We start from the raw sequence: 20093 nt of genomic DNA, 5'->3' as shown, positions 1-20093 counted from the left end.
ATATCCCGCCCGTAGGGCGGGCAGACCCTAGTCTTAGATAAATTAAAGAAATTCAAATGATTCATTACCAAGTCAGCATACAAAGTACCTATGCTCCAACTTCATAAGAACGCGTTCGGATTTGCACTCCCATTACAGCAGGAAAGATAAATGAACTAATTTTTTATTTTGATATTTAAGAACTTTTGAGCCGGAGGCTGAACATTAAGCATCTCGTTAATCTTAGCTTGAAAGTTCGAGCTCTAAACTAAAAACTCTTAACCACTCTACAAACATATTCACAAACCACCAAGTAAAATAATCCGATATAATTATGTTTTGTCTCACTAGATTTGTTTGTCTACAAAGTCCAAACAAAGAAGATGGAGTTTATAACTTTGATAAAGATTTGTTCATAACACATATTTTCAGTAGAAAAGAACGACCAGTTAAAATAAAGTTGACAATTTAGAACATATAGTACATTTATTTATGTATTATGGTACCAGTACCACTATTGCCACACCACAGCCATGGCCCATGAGCCACACTGAACACAATTTCTTAAGCTGCAACTAATAATAATTTTTATGGAATTCAATAATGTTGAATGGTATATTCTATTAATTTCAAATAAATAAACCATTTACTTTAAACGATATAAAAATGCTATTTAATCAATTCCAAAACATACAAATTCCAAAATATATATTTTTTAATTTTTAACGAAGATTAATAGAATTTATTTTATATATTTTATTAATTTTATTCTGTTCCTTTATATTCTATTTATTATTTCTCATGTTTATCATTCACACTTTTATTTTCTAATAAGTTTTATAAAAAAGAATCAACACTCAAAATTGTAAATCTTCAATCTAAATATAATAATATGGATAAATAAATTTATTTAGAAAGGGGAGACAAAAAGACGTGAGGGAGGTGTAGATCATGCCTGCAACTAAGGACATACATGAGTTTTTTATAATAGCGTTGAGGAATGTAACTATTTGATTAGTACATCAAATAAAGCATGAATTAGGAGATAAATATGATTGGTTGCCCCGAAAAAAACATGAATAAAATAATAACAATGGAGAAAACTTCATTATTTCAATACACACTCCCTCTGTCACTATGATAATGAAGAAAAATTCTGTCGAGAACCAAAAGAGTATATACCAGGAGTGATCCTTTGACGATAGACATGACCAACTTGTCTCATTTTCTTATTATTTTCACTAATTGTTTTAAAATCTCCATAAGATTCTGTGATTATAAGAAGCCATTGATCGTATCTGAGATTAGCAGCAAGAACGTGGGTCTTCTTCTTCTTCGTCTGCTCTTTTGTTTTCTTTCTGCCATTAGTTTCCACATATTAGAGGTGCTCAGTGCCAAACTAATAAGAAGCATCGTTTCATCTTCTCCCCAGTTCTGTCTTGGGTTTGACTAAAGTTACAACCCTTATCTATCAGGTAGATTCAAATTCTGAGTTTCTTGTTTTAAACTTAACTCACGGCTACGGTTTCTATACCCTGAAGATTGACTTGATTAATGTTGCATAGTCTTGCCAAGTCTCAAGAGTTGACTTTTCTTATTGGAAAGTTGAGCTATTTAGCTTTTATGGTCATTGTGTGTTGCTTTTTATGATCCTTGCGCATAACTCTTTTAAATCAGTCTCTCAGACATTTGACTACTTGATGGGTATGCCTGGTTTGAGTTGAAGACCTTGTCTAATTGTTCATGTTTTATCTCTACTGTTAGGAAGAAGTTTCTCATTTTTTTTTTTTGTAAAAAGGCTTGTAGAAGAAGTTTCTCTTTTAAGGCGATTGTTTTGCAGTGTCTGAAATGGTTTGAATGTGCAGGTAAAAGCAGAAAAAAAAAAGATAGACGATGAGTAGATCACCAGAAACTCTTGCCCTTCCTCCTCCTCCTTCACCTTTTCCTCCTCCATCTCATACCGTCTTCGTGGCTCTTAGTGAGAGCAGGAAAAACAAAAATGTAGTTACATGGTCCCTTGAAAAATTTGCTCCTGAAGGAAATATTGGCTTTAAGCTACTTCACATCCATCCAAGGATTACTTCTGTACCTACACCAAGTAACCCTCCAACTAAGACTCATGTTTCTGTTTATTTGTTGAAGCGTAAGACTTTATTGTAACTGACAAAACTCTGATTGTTGCTTCTTCTAAAGTGGGGAATACAATCCCTATATCCGAGGTACGAGATGATGTAGTAGCTGCATATAGACAGGAAGTGCTGTGGCAGGCTGAAGAAGTTCTTAAACCTTATAAGAAAATGTTCGAGCGGAGAAAAGTTGCAGTAGAAGTTCATGTGATCGAGTCAGATAATGTGGCAGCAGCTATAGCTGAAGAAGTTACACGAAATTCGATAGAGAGAATTGTAATTGGAGGCTCATCCCGTAGCTTTTTCTCAAGGTACACACCACACCAACGTTCTGCTAGCTTTGAACCTTTTCTTGTACCAATGAATCTGCTTTGAGATGTGCAGGAGAGCTGATATGTGCTCGGCGATATCGGCTTTGGTGCCGAACTTTTGTACAGTCTATGTTGTTTCAAAAGGAAAATTGTCATGCATCCGACCATCAGACTCAGACGGAAATGCAACTATAAGAGATGATGGTAGTGAAAGAACCAACTCCTCCAGCGGTTCTTCCGGTCCCAACTCAGGTACATGAACTCATCAATTTATTTTGGCATTTTGCACTATTCTAAAAATCGGTTTAGGACGCGGACTAGTTGCTGAATGAAGCGATTTTATAAAAAAATCGATCTAAGTGTTCAAAAAATAAGACTAGGCACCGTCTAGCCGGTTTCATGAACATTGATATTTTGTATGAATACGTTACCATACATAATGTGTAGATCTAACTTTTATGCCCCGTTTCTCTTCTAGAATCAACAGATGGAGTTTCAAGCACACTGGACTCTCAATCTCGTGCTCTGTCCCTTCCGGTCAGGAGATTACAGCATGTCCCGGGAGTTGCTAGACAAGCATCAGTTCCAATGGACACAAGTTCTGTTGGCTCGGATGAAACCAGGCGCATGTCTTTGGATGGGGAGGAAGCTAAAGATGTTTCGAGTATCAATAGAAGCAGCACGGATACTACATCACGTTGGACTCCACGTCTTAGAGATTATGAGGAGAGGAAAGACGGTATGAGTTCTTCATCTAGCAACCGTGAATATGGGAATGCCGGTAATAGGTTTAGTTGGACTGGCATGGTGGTTGATACTCCTCGCTCTAGGGCTTCTCAACAAGCTTCCAACATGTCTGATAATATAAGTGAAGAACATTCTTATACAGATAACCAGGTATTAAAAATGGAGTTTCAAAAATGATTTGCCTTGTAAAATGAATCATAATAATAGTAATAATAATAATAATATAAGTTTTTTTTGGTTCAGGTAAACCTAAGCTTTGAGGTTGAGAAGTTGAGAGCTGAGCTTAGACATGTTCAAGAAATGTATGTTGTTGCCCAAACCGAAACCTTTGATGCTTCTCGAAAGGTGAAGGCTGCATAGTCTCATATAACCTCCCATTTGATGAGAAACCTATGGATTAGTTTGTTCTCAATGCATCTTACATTGTTTCAGCTTGGTGAGCTTAACCAACGTCGTTTAGAAGAAGCCATAAAGCTTGAAGAGCTAAAGCTAAAGGAGTACGAAGCTCGAGAGTTAGCAGAAAAGGAAAAGCAGAACTTCGAAAAGGCGAGGAGAGATGCAGAGAGCATGAGAGAAAGAGCTGAGAGAGAGATTGCTCAGAGAAGAGAAGCTGAGAGGAAAGCCGCTCGTGATGCTAAAGAGAAAGAGAAGCTTGAAGACGCTCTTGGCTCTCCGCGGGTACAATATCAGCACTTCACTTGGGAAGAAATTGTAGCTGCCACTTCATCGTTCTCAGAAGAGTTAAAGATTGGAATGGGAGCTCATGGATCTGTTTACAAGTGTAACATGCATCATACAACCGCAGCTGTCAAAGTTCTGCATACCGCTGAAAGTGGTCTGTCCAAACAGTTCCAACAGGAGGTACTGTTGTTGACCTGTAACTAGGCTTGAATTTTCGGTTTGGTTTTGGTTATGGCTGGGATTTTGAATCAAACCGAACCCGCCGTACCAAACAAAACTTTTGGTTAGTTCGGTTAGGAGTTCGGTTCCATTCGGTAGGTTTTTGAAAAAGAAAATTGGTTTTTGATTCGGTTTTGATTTGACTCGATTCCGCAATCAGGTATCTCAGTTAATTCGGTTTTTTTAATAATAGTAATAACCAGACTGAAATAACCAAATTTCAAATTGAATAAACCAAAATAATCAAATTAACCAAAACTAACCAAATTTATCTAAAACTTTAGCAAAATCAAACCAAATTTTTTGGTGGAATTTTCAAAGATAGAACTAACCGAATACCAAACCAAACTTTATTTCTGGTTAATTTGGTAAGATTTAAGTTAAACCAAACTAACCGAACTATCTGAGTCCGCATGTCTAGTTTTGGTCTCTAAAGACTTCGCTTTTCTAAGAAGTTGCATTTTTCTCTGCTCTGGTCTCTCTGTTTTGCAGCTTGAAATCTTGAGCAAGATTCGACACCCACACTTGGTACTCCTTCTAGGAGCATGCCCTGAGCAAGGAGCTTTAGTTTATGAGTACATGGAAAACGGTAGCTTGGAGGACAGACTGTTCCAGGTCAACAACAGTCCACCGCTCCCATGGTTTGAGCGGGTTAGGATCGCATGGGAAGTAGCAGCAGCTCTTGTCTTCCTCCACAAATCAAAACCTAAACCAATCATTCACCGTGATCTAAAACCGGCAAACATCTTACTTGACCACAACTTTGTCAGCAAAGTCGGAGACGTTGGACTCTCAACAATGGTTCAAGTCGACCCTTTGTCAACTAAATTCACTATATACAAACAAACAAGCCCTGTGGGAACGTTAAGTTACATGGATCCAGAGTATCAACGCACGGGAATGATATCATCTAAATCAGATGTGTATTCATTTGGAATGATAGTTCTTCAGCTCCTCACAGCAAAACCGCCTATGGCATTGACACACCTCGTTGAGAGCGCTATGGATAGTAACGATGAGTTTCTCAAGATTTTAGATCAGAAAGCTGGTAACTGGCCTGTTGAAGAAACTAGAGAGTTGACTTCATTGGCTCTGTGTTGCACAGAGTTGCGTGGGAAAGATAGGCCTGACTTGAGAGATCAGATTCTTCCGGCGCTCGAGGGCCTAAAGAAAGTAGCTGAGAAGGCAAGGAATTCGATTTCCGGTGTGCCTACTCAACCTCCGTTTCATTTCCTCTGCCCCTTACTTAAGGTAAACTCTTAAATAAACAGTCTTCTTTTATGTCATTGGTTACTTGCAAGTCAAGAAACTGGTTAGAAGAGAATGCTAATATGTGAGAGAGCTTTGTTTATTCAATGCAGGACGTGATGAACGAGCCATGCGTTGCGGCTGATGGATACACATATGATCGTCGTGCGATAGAGGAGTGGTTTGAGGAGCACAACACGTCGCCGATGACTGACACACCGTTACATAGCAAGAACCTTTTGCCCAACTATACTCTTTACACAGCCATCATGGAGTGGAGGTCTAGACTAAAGTAAAACCAAAAACTGTGTAGCGTTTTTTTCTGGTGTATAAACGGCAAGACGTTCTCCCGTGTATCTTTCTGTTCTGTTCTTTCAAAGCGAACTTTTTTTTCCTGTGATTCTAAAGATAACCCGAACTTATAATTAATTGTCACAGATTAAAAACCGAAACCACACGCCTTCATTTACTTTTGTTATATCTCCCATTTATTTATGGCCATTACATTACAGAACAAGGATGTTGTCTTCATCATTACCCAAAAAGAAACAGTAGCTTTCTGTCTCAGATTCCTCCACCCATTGACAAAAAGAAAAAAAAAAAAAAAAAAACAGGACTTGAGGGAAAAGTTTGCTGTTTCTAGGGTTTCTTTATTCCATTCTATCTTCTTGATTGGAAAAAATGAAACTCTTCTTCTCTCCATTTTTCTTCTGATTTCGCTTTTGTCCAGATTCCTTTTCGCCGTCGTATAACATAGAATCCGTGAAGCTTTATCAGATTCTTGAAGACCCATTTGATCAAATTCACATCTTTTCTCGATTTCATTCTGGTTCCGGCATTACACGATGCGGATGTTTGTGAGTCTCCTTGTCTTGTCCTTGTTCTCTCTCGCGTTTTCAAACGAAAACGCCAGCTCGTACATCCTTCCGCGACCGTTGATCTTCGAGACCCACGAGCTCAAGAGCGCCGCCGCCGTCGACGTCGACGGCGACGATAGCGTCAATGCGAATTGCACGAGCTGGAGATTCGCGGCGGAGACGAACAATCTCGCGCCTTGGAAGACGATTCCGGCGGAATGCGCCGGTTACGTGAAAGACTACCTGATGGGTAAAGGCTACGTCGTCGATTTGGAGAGAGTCTCGGAAGAGGCTAAGGTGTACGCGAGCAGCTTCGGGTTCGGCGGTGACGATGGGAAGGATACTTGGATCTTCGATATTGACGAGACTCTCTTGTCCAATCTTCCTTATTACTTGGAACACGGTTGTGGGTAAAATGTTTTGTCTGAAAAATCTTCTTCTTTTACAATATTACCTCTTTAAAAAATGTTTCTTTTTTTGGGATATATGTTTTGTCTTATCGGATTTGAGATAGGTTTCGCTGTGTCATTGACTTTGCTTGTTTGTCTGAAGACTTGACATGATCTTTGATATAGTATTTATTTCAGATATGAATCTGTTTGTGTCTGTTTCGGTATTTGTTGCAGGTTGGAAGTTTTTGATCATACGAAGTTTGATAAGTGGGTGGAGAAAGGAGTTGCACCTGCAATAGCACCAAGCTTGAAGCTTTATGAAAAGGTTAAAGATTTGGGGTACAAAGTTATCCTGCTTACAGGGCGAAGAGAGAACCACAGGGTTATCACTATCGAAAACCTGATCAATGCCGGTTTCAATAACTGGGACGCCCTTATTCTGAGGTAAAAAAATTTCAGCTTTCTTGGGAGCAATGTGTTTGTCCAATACAATGTGGCTCACAAGTTTGTATTGAATCCTTGATGGTCATCATCATGTTTGATGGATTTGGATATATCAAGCTTATTGTTTGGTGCTTTATGCAATCAGATCGTTGGATGATGACCACAAAACGGCGACCATATTCAAGTCGGAGAAGAGAGATGAGATGGTGAAAGAAGGGTATAGGATCAGAGGCAATTCAGGTGATCAGTGGAGTGATTTGTTGGGGTTTGCCATGTCTGAACGCTCCTTCAAACTTCCGAATCCCATGTATTACATCCCCTGAAAAGTGGAGAAAACAAAACCTAACTCTATAAATCCGAGGCAATTCAGGGTGGCCTACTATTTTTGAAGTTTGGGCTGCCATTGTGATTCCTTGCTATATATTTTATAATATGTACCAATGACTGCATCAGTTTTATCTATATTAAGAGCTTAATGCCAACAACAATATATACAAAAGAATAACTGAGACTATGAGATCCATTTGTTCTCGGTCAGTTCCTTCCGAGTGTAGACACGATATGTTCGACCATATTAGAGACGTCCACATCTGACCAGCTGTTCAGTTCAGCCCGGATGCTAGTCTGGTTTACCAAAACATATCTACGAAAGTTCATTTACTCAACATTTAATTTACTAGAGATGAACAGTCTTTTTATCTGAAACAGAGAAAAAAAGGAAAGACCAAACATAAAAGTTTTTTCCAGATAGACGCCACCACTTAAGAAAGGGAAAGAAAGTACAACGTAAGGTTTACAAAACTACAACAAAACAAAATATGTTACCATTAGACAATAAAAACACACACATTACTTATAACAAACAAAGACGAAACAAAAAAGACACGCGATATCGTCTTCCCTTACACATTGATCAAATTCTAAACATTGCTTGGACTCTCGACGTCGGCCTTATTGGACTATGAAACTTAGTCATGGCGTAATTTAGGTAGTGTGCTGGGTTCCACGGGTACGGTCACGGTCGTGTTCACCACCTGTGTGTTGTTGTCCATAGCCACCTGTGTGTTGTTGTCCATAGTACTGAGATCTATCCTTCATATCCTGAGCTTTGCTTCCCAGCTTCATCCTTGCACTGTCCAGCTTATCTGAACCCTGTGGGTGCTCTCCCGTTGCATACCTATTAACAGACACACACACATTCATGCATCAAACTAGTCTTAGCCCAAATGATACTGTAAGACAGTTAATTTAATGTAAATCTTATAATCCACTGGTCGTTTATGTATAATTTTATAGTTCTTCGTTTATCTTTTCCTCTGAAGGCATGTCACTATGTTAAAACTATTATGTTTTATTCAATAAAATTTCCGCTTTTGTATGCACATAGGAGGAACATATTGTACAAACTGAGATATATTTAAAAATGTCTACTTACTTGTAGATCCAAGAGAAGGCTGTTAGTGCTGCAATGCCAAAGCCACCAGAGGAGAGAAAGCCGGTGATGAGCATTGCTACGGTAATGAGAGCGGGGACGAGGATTGGGCTAAAGATAACAAGCAGAGGCGTAGCAACAACCAAAGCAATGACCGTTCCAACAAGGGTGAGACTGGAGAGGACAAGAAGGGACCCACCAGCGGTGACTGCAGTAACAGCTTTAGCAATCTGTCTAGACTTGGAGTAGTCTTGGCTAGACATATTGTACTGGTCTCTGTCTCGGCCCATCAAAGAATACTGGTCTCGGTCTCGGCCAATCATCGGATACTGGTCTCGGTCTCGGCCAATATTCGGATACTGGTCTCGACTTGTGATATCGTGATGGGTTCTAGCTGTATCCGTCATTTTTGCTGTCTTGTTGGAAAGATATCAAAGAGAAGATGTGTAAATAGTTTGGGAATAGCTATGAGTGTTGAATTGATTAGATATACGAAGAGATATATGAAGAGAAGTGAAGAGAGTCAGGTGTCAACGGCGTCATCATGCATCTTGCTCCACGTGTTAGTGGCGTCACCATGCAGCCATTGCAGGTGTAAACTCCAGGGGTTCACTTGAGGACACGTTCGTTTTTTTTTGGTTCCTATGGCGTTGGCACTGAAAAAACCGAACGTTAACACACACGGCCCATTTGTCTTGTCTTGTTTGATAAAAGTTTAAGCCCATTGGGCTTTTTATTATTAGTTCGGTATAATAAATAGCCTAACTCTTAACGGTTTCTTATTTCTCCACGTCACTCTTTCGATAATGCTCTCTCTCGTCGCCTCTCCTCCGGTAATCTCCGCCGCTTCTCTCTCTAAACCTCTCCGTTCTCTCTCCAAATCCGCGCTCCCTCTCTCCAGAAGAGCCAGACCCATTCTCCCTTTCCCCAAAACCGCTCGATCCATCACCATCTACAAACCTCCGATGAACAACCTCTTCAACAGACTCGGATTCGGGTCTCGTCCCCAACCCGACCCGGCTTCCGCCGCAATCGCGCAAGGACCCGACGACGATGTCCCGTCTCCGGGTCAGCAGTTCGCGCAATTCGGCGCCGGCTGCTTCTGGGGAGCGGAGCTGGCTTACCAGAGGGTCCCCGGCGTGACGAAGACGGAGGTCGGGTATAGCCAGGGGTTCGTCGACGGTCCGAGCTACGATGACGTCTGCTCGGAGACGACGGGGCATAACGAGATTGTTCGGGTTCAGTTCGATCCGAAAGAGGTCAGCTTTGAGAGCTTGCTCGATGTCTTTTGGAAGCGTCATGATCCGACCACGTTGAATCGCCAGGTAATTGATTTATATCCTGAAAGATCTGGACTTTCTATAAGCCCACGTGTTGGTTTGGTTCCAGATTCATTTTCGAACAATATGCTCTGTTGTTTTTGCTGTTTGGTTTTTTATTAGATTTTGAGAATAACGAGTCTGGTGCGGTTGTTTTTTTTTTTTTTTTGACTAATTTTTGAGTCTGGTGCTGTTGTTGTTATGGTCATTTACATACCGTACTGGGTTTTTTTTGTGTGTGTGTGAGTTTAACCTCTCTTTTTTTGATGGAGTAGGGGAATGATGTGGGGACGAGGTACAGATCAGGCATATACGTCTACACAGACGAGCAAGAGAAGTTAGCTCGTGAATCTATGGAGAATCAGCAGAAGGTCTTGAACAGGAAGATTGTGACTGAGATACTTCCCGCCACGAAATTCTACAGAGCGGAAAGTTACCACCAGCAGTACCTGGCAAAAGGTGGTCGCATGGGTCTCAGACAATCTGCTGAGAAAGGTTGCAACGATCCTATCCGATGCTATGGCTAAAAATCTAGTCAGTCTCTCGGTCATGTGGTACTTGTAATAAAGAGTAATGATGATGCATTATATGGAGTGTAAAATACGTCACCACCGCAACAGTCTTGTGAATTTCATTCTGTAATTCTCAGTTTACAATAAACCATTATTTGTTATCTTTATATATCAAAATTTTATATTCAAAACATGTTTGATAAAAAAAATTAGATGGAACGAGTACATATGACTCGGAAAAGTTTGAATAGTATACGAATGTTATATTCTTAAGGAGATTAGAATATTCAAGGTTGATGAGCGCATGTTTTGTATTATTATGGGTCAATGAAAACATATTAATTTCCCAACTTGTCAATTTAATTTGTGCTAGTAAGTAAGTATTGTTTGTCTGAGTCGTCTCTTTGTCGACTCCATAAGCCTAAAGTCGTCTCTTTATCCTCAGCCAATTTCTCATCATCTTCTTCTTCTGATGCGTCCTTGTAACTTGTAATACCTCCTCCGCCATTGATCATTCACGATTAGCCACCGCTTCAGAAGGATCTAATCTGCAACTTTGAGGAGTACTACGGTGGAAATTTCGGAAAATGATGTTGCTTGTGGACTGCTCTAGCTGTCGTACGCCGCTTCACCTCCCTCCCGGAGCCACCAGGATTCGCTGCGCTATTTGCCACGCCTTCACTCTCGTCGCTCCGGATCCCCACCACCACCATTCTCACGCTCCGGCCAGCCCTCGTCTTTTTTCCAACTCATTCAATGTTCCACCATCGTCCTCTTCCCTATACCCGCCGGCGGTGCCTTCTCCGTCTGTCTACCCGCCGCCAACGTTAAGTCACTCATTATCGGCACCGTCTGCTTTTAGTCACGCGCCGTCAGCTCCGTCTCCGTTCAATCATTTTCCGCCGGCACAAGCTCCTTTAAGCCACTCATTATCGGCACCGTCTGCTTTTAGTCACGCGCCGCCGGCACCGTCTCCGTACAATCACGCGCCGCCGGGTCCTCCACCGCCGGTACATGGACAGAAGAGAGCGGTGATCGTCGGGGTTACTTATAAGAATACGAATGACGAATTGAAAGGATGCATCAATGACGCTAAGTGCATGAAGTTCATGTTGATGAAGCGTTTCAAATTCCCTGAATCTTGCATTCTTATGCTCACTGGTATTAACTATTCTAATTTTATCTACATCTTTCATGTCGCTTTTGTCTTCATGGGCTTAGTTAGTACATGATATGCTCACATTATCACTGAAGATTACAGTCATATATTTTCACTTACCTCGCTCTGTTTGGTAGACGAAATTTCTTGATTTGAAAACTTCAAAATCATCGTTCATGGTGTATGTTATGTGATTTGGTTCAATTTTGGATTTGTTCGTCTATAAAAATCAAATTATACTACAAATACTAATTTTTTTTTTTTTTTACTATGGTTCGTTTTGCCTATTAATGAGTTATGAACGATAAGATTAAGAAAATTATATGGTCGGGTACGGTTTAAGTAGCTAGGTCATGCATATCCTACAATTGATCAGTTAGTTCGGTTTGGATATTTTGTAAAGCCGATTAGTATGTGTTTGTCCTAAAGTGGACATCGATATTTTAGATATTTAACAGAAGCAAATTATTTATTTTCCATGGGAGTAAAATCAAAAACCATATGCTGAAAGTAAAATTCTTGTAAAATTTGTAGAAGAAGAAGCGGATCCATTAAGATGGCCAACGAAGAACAATATAACAATGGCAATGCACTGGCTAGTTTTAGGCTGCAAACCGGGAGATTCCTTAGTCTTCCACTTCTCCGGTCATGGCAACAACCAAACGGACTACGACGGAGACGAGGTGGATGGTTTCGACGAGACTCTTCTTCCTGTGGACCACGCGACCTCAGGTGTCATTCTAGACGACGAGATCAATGCTACAATCGTACGGCCTCTCCCTTATGGAGTCAAGCTCCATGCCATCGTTGACGCTTGCCATAGTGGTACCGTCATGGACTTGCCCTATCTTTGTAGAATGGACAGGTAACGATTGATTGTGTATTTCGTGGTTGCGTTTTAAAATTTACATAACTTTAAGCAGAAAAAAACGTCAGGGGTTGTAGTTATCAACTTTACTATTTGGTCCTGATCCTTGTTTGATTTAATAGACTCGGAAAATACAATTGGGAAGACCATAGGCCACCATCAGGGATGTGGAAAGGTACGAGTGGCGGTGAAGTCTTCTCCTTCACAGGCTGCGACGATGACCAGACCTCCGTTGACACTCCGGTATATTTCTGATTTAATTGGCTCGTATTTTCTGTCTGTATCCGAAACAACTTTTTGTTGTAGTTACTCTATGTATAAATGTAAGAGCCATTCCTTCAAGTTCTCACAATGAAACGAACGTGTGTGCGATGCAGCAATTGTCAGGGAGTGCATGGACGGGGGCAATGACGTATGCATTCATTCAAGCCATAGAACGTGGACACGGAACTACTTATGGGAGCTTATTGAGTGCGATGCGATTAACAGTTCATGAGATCTTTGACAAAAACAAAGGTAGAGAGCTTGTTGAAATAGACAGCGATGTTCTCACTACTCTTCTTGGTTTGCTCATCTTAGGCGCTGCTCCTTCTAAGGATGAGGGAGTAAACCAAGCCCCACAAAAAACTCAGGTTATACATTCATCTTTATTCTTCTTCCGGTTATTACTTACCTTACTAAAGTAAAAGTATAATTCTCGTAGCAAAGATTATGTTGGTTCACGTTGATGATAAGATATGTTGTATGTGGAATTCTACCGCAGGAACCACAATTGAGCGCTAACGATCTGTTTGATGTCTACGAGAAGCCCTTCGCTTTATGATATAGCCTCAAGAGAACATACCCAAAAGGAAAAAGAGAGGATGGAGTTTCAAGAGATGTAAATTAATATACTTCATTGAATTTTTTTAAAAAAAAATTTTAACGCTGATTCATTATCATATTATAATTATGATATGAGAAAAATATGTGACACATGTCAATATGTTTTTATATCGCCTTTTTCATTAAATGAAAAGAATTATTTTGATAATTTTTTTATTAACTGGTGAAAAATAAAAACTAAAAAGACATTATTTTTTAAACAGAAATTAAATATTTTGTTTCGGAAAAATCTCGATCTCTTCACTATTTTCATCTATATAGTTTTTTCTATAGTTTTAGTTTTTTTTATATGATTGCGTTAATAAACACAAAAAGATGAAAATAGTTTTAAAAAACAAATGACCATAATTTTTAATACAATTATGAGGACACAATGCGAAAAAACTGTACTGCAAAGAGATAATGATAGTACAAATGATACGTACTGCAAGTCTGCCACATGTACGATGCAAAACCATATCAAAAGGCATCCTCAAACATAAAACTCAAACCACAGATATCACTGGCGTGTGCTCTCCTCACTTGCCTTGAAACTAGAGGTTCTGTCTGATTTCCCTATCTCTGATCCACTTAGTTGCTTCCTGATCAAGTTTTGCTGATCTCTTACTCTTGTACCTAGAACTTTCATTTTAGTTTGCTTTTGTATATATCCTTTTTTTAAAGAAAACTTTTGCTGCTCTGTTACGTTACTTTTGTATATATCGATCTATGTTTCTGTGTTTTGTAAGGATATTGACTAATTTCTGGACATCTCGATGTTATGTTGTCTGAAATGTGCAGCTTCAATCCCAAAAAAAAGATGGCTGCTTCAGCTGCTGTAACCGCAAACTACGTCCTCAAGCCACCTCCATACCCTCTGGTATGATTTCGTTTATTTGTTTCTTCAGATCACTTGGACTTGTCATGTGGAAGTGTCATTTTGTTTTGGTTGGATTATATAATTAGGTGATAATAGTATAACGTGCTATTTATCCCCACTTTAGTCATCAAATTACATTTATATCCTGGTCAAAGGCGTTACAAATGAACTCATCAATTAAATGAATGACATAGTCAAACATATAAGTGTTTTAGAAAATTCTTGTGGTATTAGTTCAAATATGACAGTGGATATTATAAGAATTTGTGACCAATAAAATTGTTCCTTGGTCTGATTTTAGTGTTTTTCCCTTAGTGGACCTATTGGAAAATGTTGGAGTGTTAAATGTTCGAGTGAGAGTAAAATTGATGAAACGTTGTTTGGTATAATATTGGAAAACAAAGGATGCTTTGGAGCCGCATATGAGCAAGCAAACTCTAGAATTTCACTGGGGAAAACACCACAGGGCTTACGTGGACAACCTCAAGAAACAGGTTCTTGGATCCGAGCTTGAAGGCAAGCCCTTAGAGCATATCATCCAAAACAGTTACAACAATGGCGACCTCCTCCCTCCTTTCAACAACGCTGCTCAGGTAATAAATTTGAATTTGAGCTTTTAAAAGGGTGTGTGATTTTTTAGCTGATCCAATGATGTATACAGGCGTGGAACCACGAGTTTTTCTGGGAATCAATGAAACCAGGGGGTGGAGGAAAGCCATCAGGAGAGCTTCTTGCTCTGCTTGAAAGAGATTTCACTTCTTATGAGAAGTTTTATGATGAGTTCAATGCTGCTGCTGCCACTCAGTTTGGAGCTGGCTGGGCCTGGCTTGCTTGTAAGTTGACTGATTCAGTTTTTATTCCCCTTCAAGTTTTTCAAATTGAAGAGCTTCACATAACTATTCTAGTTTCCATCCTTACTCTTCTTATCTCTTTGCTTTCAGACGCAGATAACAAACTCAAAGTGGTGAAAACTCCAAATGCTGTGAACCCCCTTGTGCTCGGCTCTTTCGTAAGTTGTTAGCCAAGAACTTGGATACAAAGTTTGCTTGGTTAAAGATTACAAATCCTTAAAATTAATCTTGGTGGTTTATCTCTTGCAGCCATTGCTCACCATTGATGTCTGGGAGGTAAAATTAACACTTTTATAGCTCATAAACTTAACAGTTTTTGCCTTAGCACCTATAGTTTTATCTACAGACTAATTGATCTATTCTTTTCTTCTTTTGATACATCAAACAGCATGCATACTATCTAGACTTCCAGGTAATAATATTAAAACGTTTATTCTTTTCTTTGTTTGTCACTCTCGTTGTTTTGTTGATTGTTGTAATATTTTTGTATATGAGCAGAACCGGAGACCCGATTACATAAAGACATTCATGAACAATCTTGTGTCTTGGGAGGCTGTTAGTTCCAGACTTGAGGCTGCCAAGGCTGCTTCTGCTTAAGCAGAGTCATCAGACATACTCGGACCAAAACTCTGACTTCAGTTATGTGCGTTATGCATTACTGAAGTTTCTTAATAAAATTTGGTCGTGGTTATAAGGACACTGCTCTCTTGTTGTATGGTCCTCATCGAGTCTTTCATCTTATTTCTTGTTTACTGAGATTTGAATCATCGTGTAATAAAGAACTACCATGTTTTCTTCTTTGTGTGATTTGTTTTTTATCTATTTATCTTGTGTGTAAGGCCTACCCATATGTTATCTATCAGTCGCAGACACACTCCCATAGATATAAGGATTATGGCACGTTAGAATAGCTTTCCTGGAGAAAATGCTTAAAACATGATACACCTACCTACCCACCTTACCATACACAAGCCACGAGTACTGTTTCGATGGCGTGAAGTAGAAAGGCCTATCACAGACCTTACAATGTTACAGTCCGTTCGTATAGCCATAATGGGCCGAATAATACCGCGTAACTAATATCTGAGGGTAGAAGATAATGTTTGACTTTTTAAAAATGTTTGAAAAGTAGAACTGATTCTCCAACCAATCACAATTTTTGTTTGATGAGCTTCATTCTGTTTCTTGTTTTAAAATATTTTTTTCTGGTTCATAAAATGTTGTATCCATTCTGTTATTTAATCGAATATCGTTACAGAAATAGTAAAAAATAATAAAAATAAAAAGAAGACTAAGTATTTGTGTTTGACCAAAACAAAAGACTAAGTATATAAAAACTATATTTTCGTAAGACTAATTCTGTTATATTAACAAGTATATCGTTGACTTGAAATGCGAGAAAGAAACACAACAATCATGTTTTTGTAGACATTCCCAAAAAAAAATCATCAAATTTCCAGGTTAACTGTCTTGTCCAAAAGGAGCGTCAAATTTTCAGGCAGAGTGTGATATGGAGAGACCAGTGAGCTTTGACGTGACCGACTATAACCCGGAGGGAGATGACTGGAGCAGCGACTTAATACCCCACAGCGATTCGATGAGCGGACCATCGTCGCCGAGGATACACCAAAATCCGGAGATGAAAAGCCCTGAGGACGCAACGGATTACGTGGAGATCACGCTAGACATTATGGGGGACGTCGTGTACGTATCCAACATGAAGTCGGTTTATGATGGCGGATTAAGCGTGGAGGAGAATGCGGAACCGATGGTGGGCAGCGGGAAGAAGAAGTCTGCTGTGAAGCGTCCTGGTCTCTATCAACCATCAAGATTGAAGTATGAGTCGTCAGAAGCTTTTCAAGGTCTTGAAATGTTCATCAGTATGACCGATGGTGGTTGGATCGCCGTGGAGAGACGGTTTGATAAGATGACTGCCAAAACTGATGGTCTGCTGGATCCGTCAGATTTTGGTGAATGCCTACGTAAATTAAATTTGCACAACTGTATAGGATATATACTTACATTATTAAAAAAAATAGAACCATATAAATCTAAAAAAAAAGAATATTGACATGGCAGGAATAAACTCAAAGGAATTTGCCTTGGAATTGTTCTGCACATTGGCAAGACAAAGGGATATATCATTTGAGGGGGTTAGTAAGTGCGAACTATTGGAATTATGGTGTCACATAAATGATCAAGGCTTTGACTCCAGGCTTAAGATGTTCTTTGGCATGTAAGGGTGTTTTGTTTAACTAGGGATTTCATTTTATTTCTACAAGTACTAAGGGAGTGATAAAAAATTGAGTATAAAGTTGATCCAATATGGTTTGCGAAATGCAGAGCGGATAAAGATGGTGACTGTAGACTATCAGTAGAAGAAGTTAAAGAGGTAAGAAATTGAAAAAAAAAATGATCGGTACGTAGGAGATTTGGTTAAATGTGTAATGTTTATTTTTTTTTACTGTTCTTGACACAGTTTATAAGACTTACTGCATCCGCCAAAAATCAATCCACCACACAGAAAATGGTTGATAAATATGCAGCAATGATCATGAAAGAGCTTGATCCAGATGATTTTGGACACATCATGGTAAACTAATATTTGATAAGCTCAATTTTACTTTTACAGCTTCATATTATAACTTTGTGGTAGTGACTGTTTGGAAAAAAACAGATGGAAAGTCTTGAGGTACTGCTGCTGGATGTGGAAACACACACTGAATATAAAATAACAAGTACTGATCAGGGAACAAAAAAGCCTACAACAAAGAGATGGTACAAAGTTATTCGAGATATCTCACCTTCCTCTTTGATTCCTTGCTTGAAGAAAGGAGCATCATCTACGAAGAAAACATGATTCGTCAATTCTCAAGCGTACATCACATGAACAGAAATGGATTACTACAAGACACGTAAACAGTCCAAAACGCAAAACCAATATGAATTCCAACCTCATAATCGTTTTTTTTCTTGTTTTTTTTCAATATTGCAAGATTATATATACTTTGATTACATTTGAAGTAAATCGTGAAACTCATGTACTTTTTTTCTTCCTAGTTGGACTGATTAAAGTTGATTTATGTTACTAGTAATGCACCTATATTGAGTTGGATGTTATGAGAAAAAAATGTTTTTTTTTTGTTTCTTGGCTAAAATGATGACGTGGCTAATAACCTCACCACTAGTTCCCAAACTCTCGAGTGGTCGAAGCCCAAAAACGCCGATTGTCGTCACCTTCTCCTCATCCATCTTTGAGCTTTGATTCGACTAAAGCTAAGGCCTTCGATCTTGAGAGATGCTAACGTTACAAGGATTGGACTAAGAAGAGAAGAAAGGAGGCTTGTTTTATGGGTAACGGGTCAGGTTCGGATCCGGAGTCGAGTTCGTCTGGGTGGAGCAGGGCTCCTGGTCTGGTAGTGAAGACGCTGTTTCTAATCGGCGGCGCCGTTCTCCTGAAGCGTCTCACGAAATCCACCACTCGCTGGGACCACTCTCACGTCGTCTCTCGCTCTCTCAGCGGCGAGAAGGTTTCTCTCTTGAATTTCATAATTTTTACCCAAAAAAAAAGATGAAAACTTTGTGCTGATTCAAGGTTTTGTTTTTGTTTTTTTTACTGGGTTTTCAAAGTTTTCTAAGGAGCAAGCATCAAGGGATCCTGATAATTACTTCAACATAAGGTTTGTATAAACTGTATGTGCTTTTTTTGGTTTTAACTTTTAAGCTTTGACGTTGTTATATATGTGACATGTTTCACGCATTGAAAAGACTTTCCATATGGTTATATTGGTAAGTAACTTCTAAATGTGGTTATAAGCTTTTTGAAATGCTTTGTGCAGAATGATGAGCTGCCCAGCAGCTGAGATGGTGGATGGTTCGCAGGTTTTGTATCTTGAACAGGTCAGTAGTTTCAACTTCACTTTGTGCATAACCTTTTATTGTATATGTAATGTTAATCTTTTGTCCTCAGGCATTTTGGAGAACTCCTCAAAAACCCTTTCGGCAAGTATGTTTTCTGCACCTTATGATGGTTTCTTCATGTCTGAATGAATACTTGTGGACCGGTTCTCTGATAATTATATTTCTGTTTGGATTGCAGAGATTGTATATGGTTAAGCCTTGCCCAAAGGAACTGAAATGTGATGTAGAGGTGAGGATATGATTTATACATGTCTTCCTCAACACAAAAGCTATAATCTTTTTTTTTTTTTTATAGTGGATTTGTCAAGAGATTAGTTCTAAACAGTGTTTTCTCTTATTTTTTTTAATTCCACAGGTGAGCTCATATGCAATCAGAGATGCTGAGGAGTACAAAAATTTCTGTGACCGCCCAAAAGACCAACGCCCACTTCCCGAAGAAGTAATTGGTGTAAGTCACCCATATAATTTTTGTTAGTCCTTTGAAAGTTGCTTCATTAGCGCAGCTGCTACAAAAGTTCATATTTATTTTTTATTTTTGGTTTTACAAATTCATGATTGTATCAATTACAGGACATAGGAGAGCATTTAACAACCATACAACTTAGCTGTTGCGACCGCGGAAAGCGTTGCTTGTATGAAGGATCAGCTCCACCTGGTGGTTTCCCAAATTCGTGGGTATGTTTCTTCTGAGACATCAAAACTCTACACTTGACATGATTCAAATGTACACTTTATATTTACGTTACCAACGTTTGTTTCTTCTTTCTATGCATCTTGAATGAAAAGAATGGTGCAAGCTATTGTACATCTGATCTTACAGTCCTGAAAAACAATGAGATACATCTCTGGGATCGCGGGTTCGATGATGATGGAAACCAGGTTCAATCCAATTAATTTTCTCCTCAGTTTTTCTTTGGTATGTACAACTTTCATTTGATTTGGGGGTTTCTTCTTGTTCATCTTTCAGGTGTGGGGACCAAAGGAAGGCCCGTACGAGTTCAAACCAGCGCCATCATCGTCAAGCATTAACAACGATGTGTTCTCTCCTTTGAATATATTTCCTCAATCTACACTTGATAAACCAATCAAAGGTTCCTTCATTTTGCAAGAGTAGGTAAAGGCAAACATATTATTACCTCTTTTTTGTTTTGTTTTGTTTTCTCTCTTTGTAATTCTCCACTGTAAACTCACTTATGTAGTATCATCAACATATACAATTTTTACATGCTATATTGTTCACTTAGATAAAGGTGTATATGTTAGCTAAACTTTGTTTTAAGGCC

The 20093-nt window shown here is 39.1% G+C and overlaps 7 protein-coding genes across 8 annotated transcripts; 6 read left to right on the top strand and 1 right to left on the bottom strand.

Annotated features, from left to right (window-relative positions):
• The first annotated feature begins 1247 nt into the window (after nt 1–1247).
• LOC108840988 (U-box domain-containing protein 35) lies at nt 1248–5741 on the top strand. The gene is made up of 9 exons (XM_018613781.2): nt 1248–1454; nt 1845–2077; nt 2173–2416; nt 2490–2668; nt 2895–3313; nt 3407–3508; nt 3596–4024; nt 4556–5314; nt 5425–5741. The coding sequence occupies exons 2-9, from the start codon at nt 1873–1875 to the stop codon at nt 5605–5607; spliced, it is 2520 nt and encodes an 839-aa protein (XP_018469283.1). The 5' UTR covers nt 1248–1454; nt 1845–1872; the 3' UTR covers nt 5608–5741.
• A 99-nt stretch (nt 5742–5840) lies between these two features.
• On the top strand, nt 5841–7466 carry LOC108841458 (acid phosphatase 1). The gene is made up of 3 exons (XM_018614213.2): nt 5841–6578; nt 6795–7004; nt 7150–7466. The coding sequence occupies exons 1-3, from the start codon at nt 6157–6159 to the stop codon at nt 7325–7327; spliced, it is 810 nt and encodes a 269-aa protein (XP_018469715.1). The 5' UTR covers nt 5841–6156; the 3' UTR covers nt 7328–7466.
• Nucleotides 7467–7725: 259 nt separating this feature from the next.
• On the bottom strand, nt 7726–8920 carry LOC108841200 (oleosin Bn-III). Its single transcript, XM_018613978.2, has 2 exons — nt 8440–8920; nt 7726–8181 (listed from the first exon to the last, which is right to left on the bottom strand). Exons 1-2 carry the CDS (start codon nt 8841–8843, stop codon nt 7989–7991), a joined length of 597 nt encoding a protein of 198 aa, XP_018469480.1. The 5' UTR covers nt 8844–8920; the 3' UTR covers nt 7726–7988.
• Nucleotides 8921–9218: 298 nt separating this feature from the next.
• LOC108843308 (peptide methionine sulfoxide reductase) lies at nt 9219–10458 on the top strand. The gene is made up of 2 exons (XM_018616476.1): nt 9219–9761; nt 10031–10458. Exons 1-2 carry the CDS (start codon nt 9243–9245, stop codon nt 10280–10282), a joined length of 771 nt encoding a protein of 256 aa, XP_018471978.1. The 5' UTR covers nt 9219–9242; the 3' UTR covers nt 10283–10458.
• Nucleotides 10459–10620: 162 nt separating this feature from the next.
• On the top strand, nt 10621–13327 carry LOC108843333 (metacaspase-2). The gene is made up of 5 exons (XM_018616512.2): nt 10621–11428; nt 11961–12291; nt 12417–12537; nt 12672–12926; nt 13058–13327. Exons 1-5 carry the CDS (start codon nt 10855–10857, stop codon nt 13115–13117), a joined length of 1341 nt encoding a protein of 446 aa, XP_018472014.1. The 5' UTR covers nt 10621–10854; the 3' UTR covers nt 13118–13327.
• A 269-nt stretch (nt 13328–13596) lies between these two features.
• On the top strand, nt 13597–15713 carry LOC108843599 (superoxide dismutase [Fe] 1, chloroplastic). 2 transcript variants are annotated; one of them, XM_018616827.2, is made up of 8 exons: nt 13597–13718; nt 13960–14038; nt 14443–14631; nt 14700–14871; nt 14980–15047; nt 15139–15165; nt 15278–15301; nt 15388–15713. In XM_018616827.2, exons 2-8 carry the CDS (start codon nt 13979–13981, stop codon nt 15484–15486), a joined length of 639 nt encoding a protein of 212 aa, XP_018472329.1. In that variant the 5' UTR covers nt 13597–13718; nt 13960–13978; the 3' UTR covers nt 15487–15713. The 2 variants fall into 2 exon arrangements, with proteins under 2 accessions (XP_018472329.1, XP_018472330.1); XM_018616828.2 differs by lacking the exon at nt 13597–13718 and adding an exon at nt 13742–13790.
• Nucleotides 15714–18063: 2350 nt separating this feature from the next.
• Nucleotides 18064–20040, top strand: LOC108842438 (chromophore lyase CRL, chloroplastic). The gene is made up of 9 exons (XM_018615351.2): nt 18064–18419; nt 18520–18569; nt 18729–18789; nt 18860–18895; nt 18989–19039; nt 19166–19258; nt 19381–19485; nt 19597–19689; nt 19778–20040. Exons 1-9 carry the CDS (start codon nt 18240–18242, stop codon nt 19922–19924), a joined length of 816 nt encoding a protein of 271 aa, XP_018470853.1. The 5' UTR covers nt 18064–18239; the 3' UTR covers nt 19925–20040.
• The last annotated feature ends 53 nt before the right edge of the window (nt 20041–20093 follow it).

The sequence above is a fragment of the Raphanus sativus genome, chromosome 2 (genome assembly GCF_000801105.2).
Source record: "Raphanus sativus cultivar WK10039 chromosome 2, ASM80110v3, whole genome shotgun sequence".
Taxonomy (NCBI): Eukaryota; Viridiplantae; Streptophyta; class Magnoliopsida; order Brassicales; family Brassicaceae; genus Raphanus; species Raphanus sativus.
Note: the sequence above shows the minus strand (reverse complement) of the source record. Positions and strands in the feature narration are given on the sequence as shown.

Excerpts from the sequence above, each read along its gene's own strand:
- LOC108842438 (XM_018615351.2), top strand. The coding sequence starts at position 18,240 with ATGGGTAACGGGTCAGGTTCGGATCCGGAGTCGAGTTCGTCTGGGTGG. Across the intron at positions 18,570-18,728 it reads GATAATTACTTCAACATAAG|AATGATGAGCTGCCCAGCAG; the intron begins GTTTGTATAAAC and ends TGCTTTGTGCAG. Across the intron at positions 18,896-18,988 it reads CTCAAAAACCCTTTCGGCAA|AGATTGTATATGGTTAAGCC; the intron begins GTATGTTTTCTG and ends TTTGGATTGCAG.
- LOC108843599 (XM_018616827.2), top strand. The coding sequence starts at position 13,979 with ATGGCTGCTTCAGCTGCTGTAACCGCAAACTACGTCCTCAAGCCACCT. Across the intron at positions 14,632-14,699 it reads CTTTCAACAACGCTGCTCAG|GCGTGGAACCACGAGTTTTT; the intron begins GTAATAAATTTG and ends TGATGTATACAG. Across the intron at positions 14,872-14,979 it reads TGGCTGGGCCTGGCTTGCTT|ACGCAGATAACAAACTCAAA; the intron begins GTAAGTTGACTG and ends CTTTGCTTTCAG.
- LOC108843308 (XM_018616476.1), top strand. The coding sequence starts at position 9,243 with ATGCTCTCTCTCGTCGCCTCTCCTCCGGTAATCTCCGCCGCTTCTCTC. Across the intron at positions 9,762-10,030 it reads CGACCACGTTGAATCGCCAG|GGGAATGATGTGGGGACGAG; the intron begins GTAATTGATTTA and ends TTGATGGAGTAG.
- LOC108841458 (XM_018614213.2), top strand. The coding sequence starts at position 6,157 with ATGCGGATGTTTGTGAGTCTCCTTGTCTTGTCCTTGTTCTCTCTCGCG. Across the intron at positions 6,579-6,794 it reads TACTTGGAACACGGTTGTGG|GTTGGAAGTTTTTGATCATA; the intron begins GTAAAATGTTTT and ends TATTTGTTGCAG. Across the intron at positions 7,005-7,149 it reads TGGGACGCCCTTATTCTGAG|ATCGTTGGATGATGACCACA; the intron begins GTAAAAAAATTT and ends TTATGCAATCAG.
- LOC108841200 (XM_018613978.2), bottom strand. The coding sequence starts at position 8,843 with ATGACGGATACAGCTAGAACCCATCACGATATCACAAGTCGAGACCAG. Across the intron at positions 8,182-8,439 it reads GCCTTCTCTTGGATCTACAA|GTATGCAACGGGAGAGCACC; the intron begins GTAAGTAGACAT and ends GTCTGTTAATAG.
- LOC108840988 (XM_018613781.2), top strand. The coding sequence starts at position 1,873 with ATGAGTAGATCACCAGAAACTCTTGCCCTTCCTCCTCCTCCTTCACCT. Across the intron at positions 2,078-2,172 it reads TACTTCTGTACCTACACCAA|TGGGGAATACAATCCCTATA; the intron begins GTAACCCTCCAA and ends CTTCTTCTAAAG. Across the intron at positions 2,669-2,894 it reads TTCTTCCGGTCCCAACTCAG|AATCAACAGATGGAGTTTCA; the intron begins GTACATGAACTC and ends TTTCTCTTCTAG.
- LOC108843333 (XM_018616512.2), top strand. The coding sequence starts at position 10,855 with ATGATGTTGCTTGTGGACTGCTCTAGCTGTCGTACGCCGCTTCACCTC. Across the intron at positions 12,292-12,416 it reads TATCTTTGTAGAATGGACAG|ACTCGGAAAATACAATTGGG; the intron begins GTAACGATTGAT and ends TTGATTTAATAG. Across the intron at positions 12,538-12,671 it reads AGACCTCCGTTGACACTCCG|CAATTGTCAGGGAGTGCATG; the intron begins GTATATTTCTGA and ends TGTGCGATGCAG.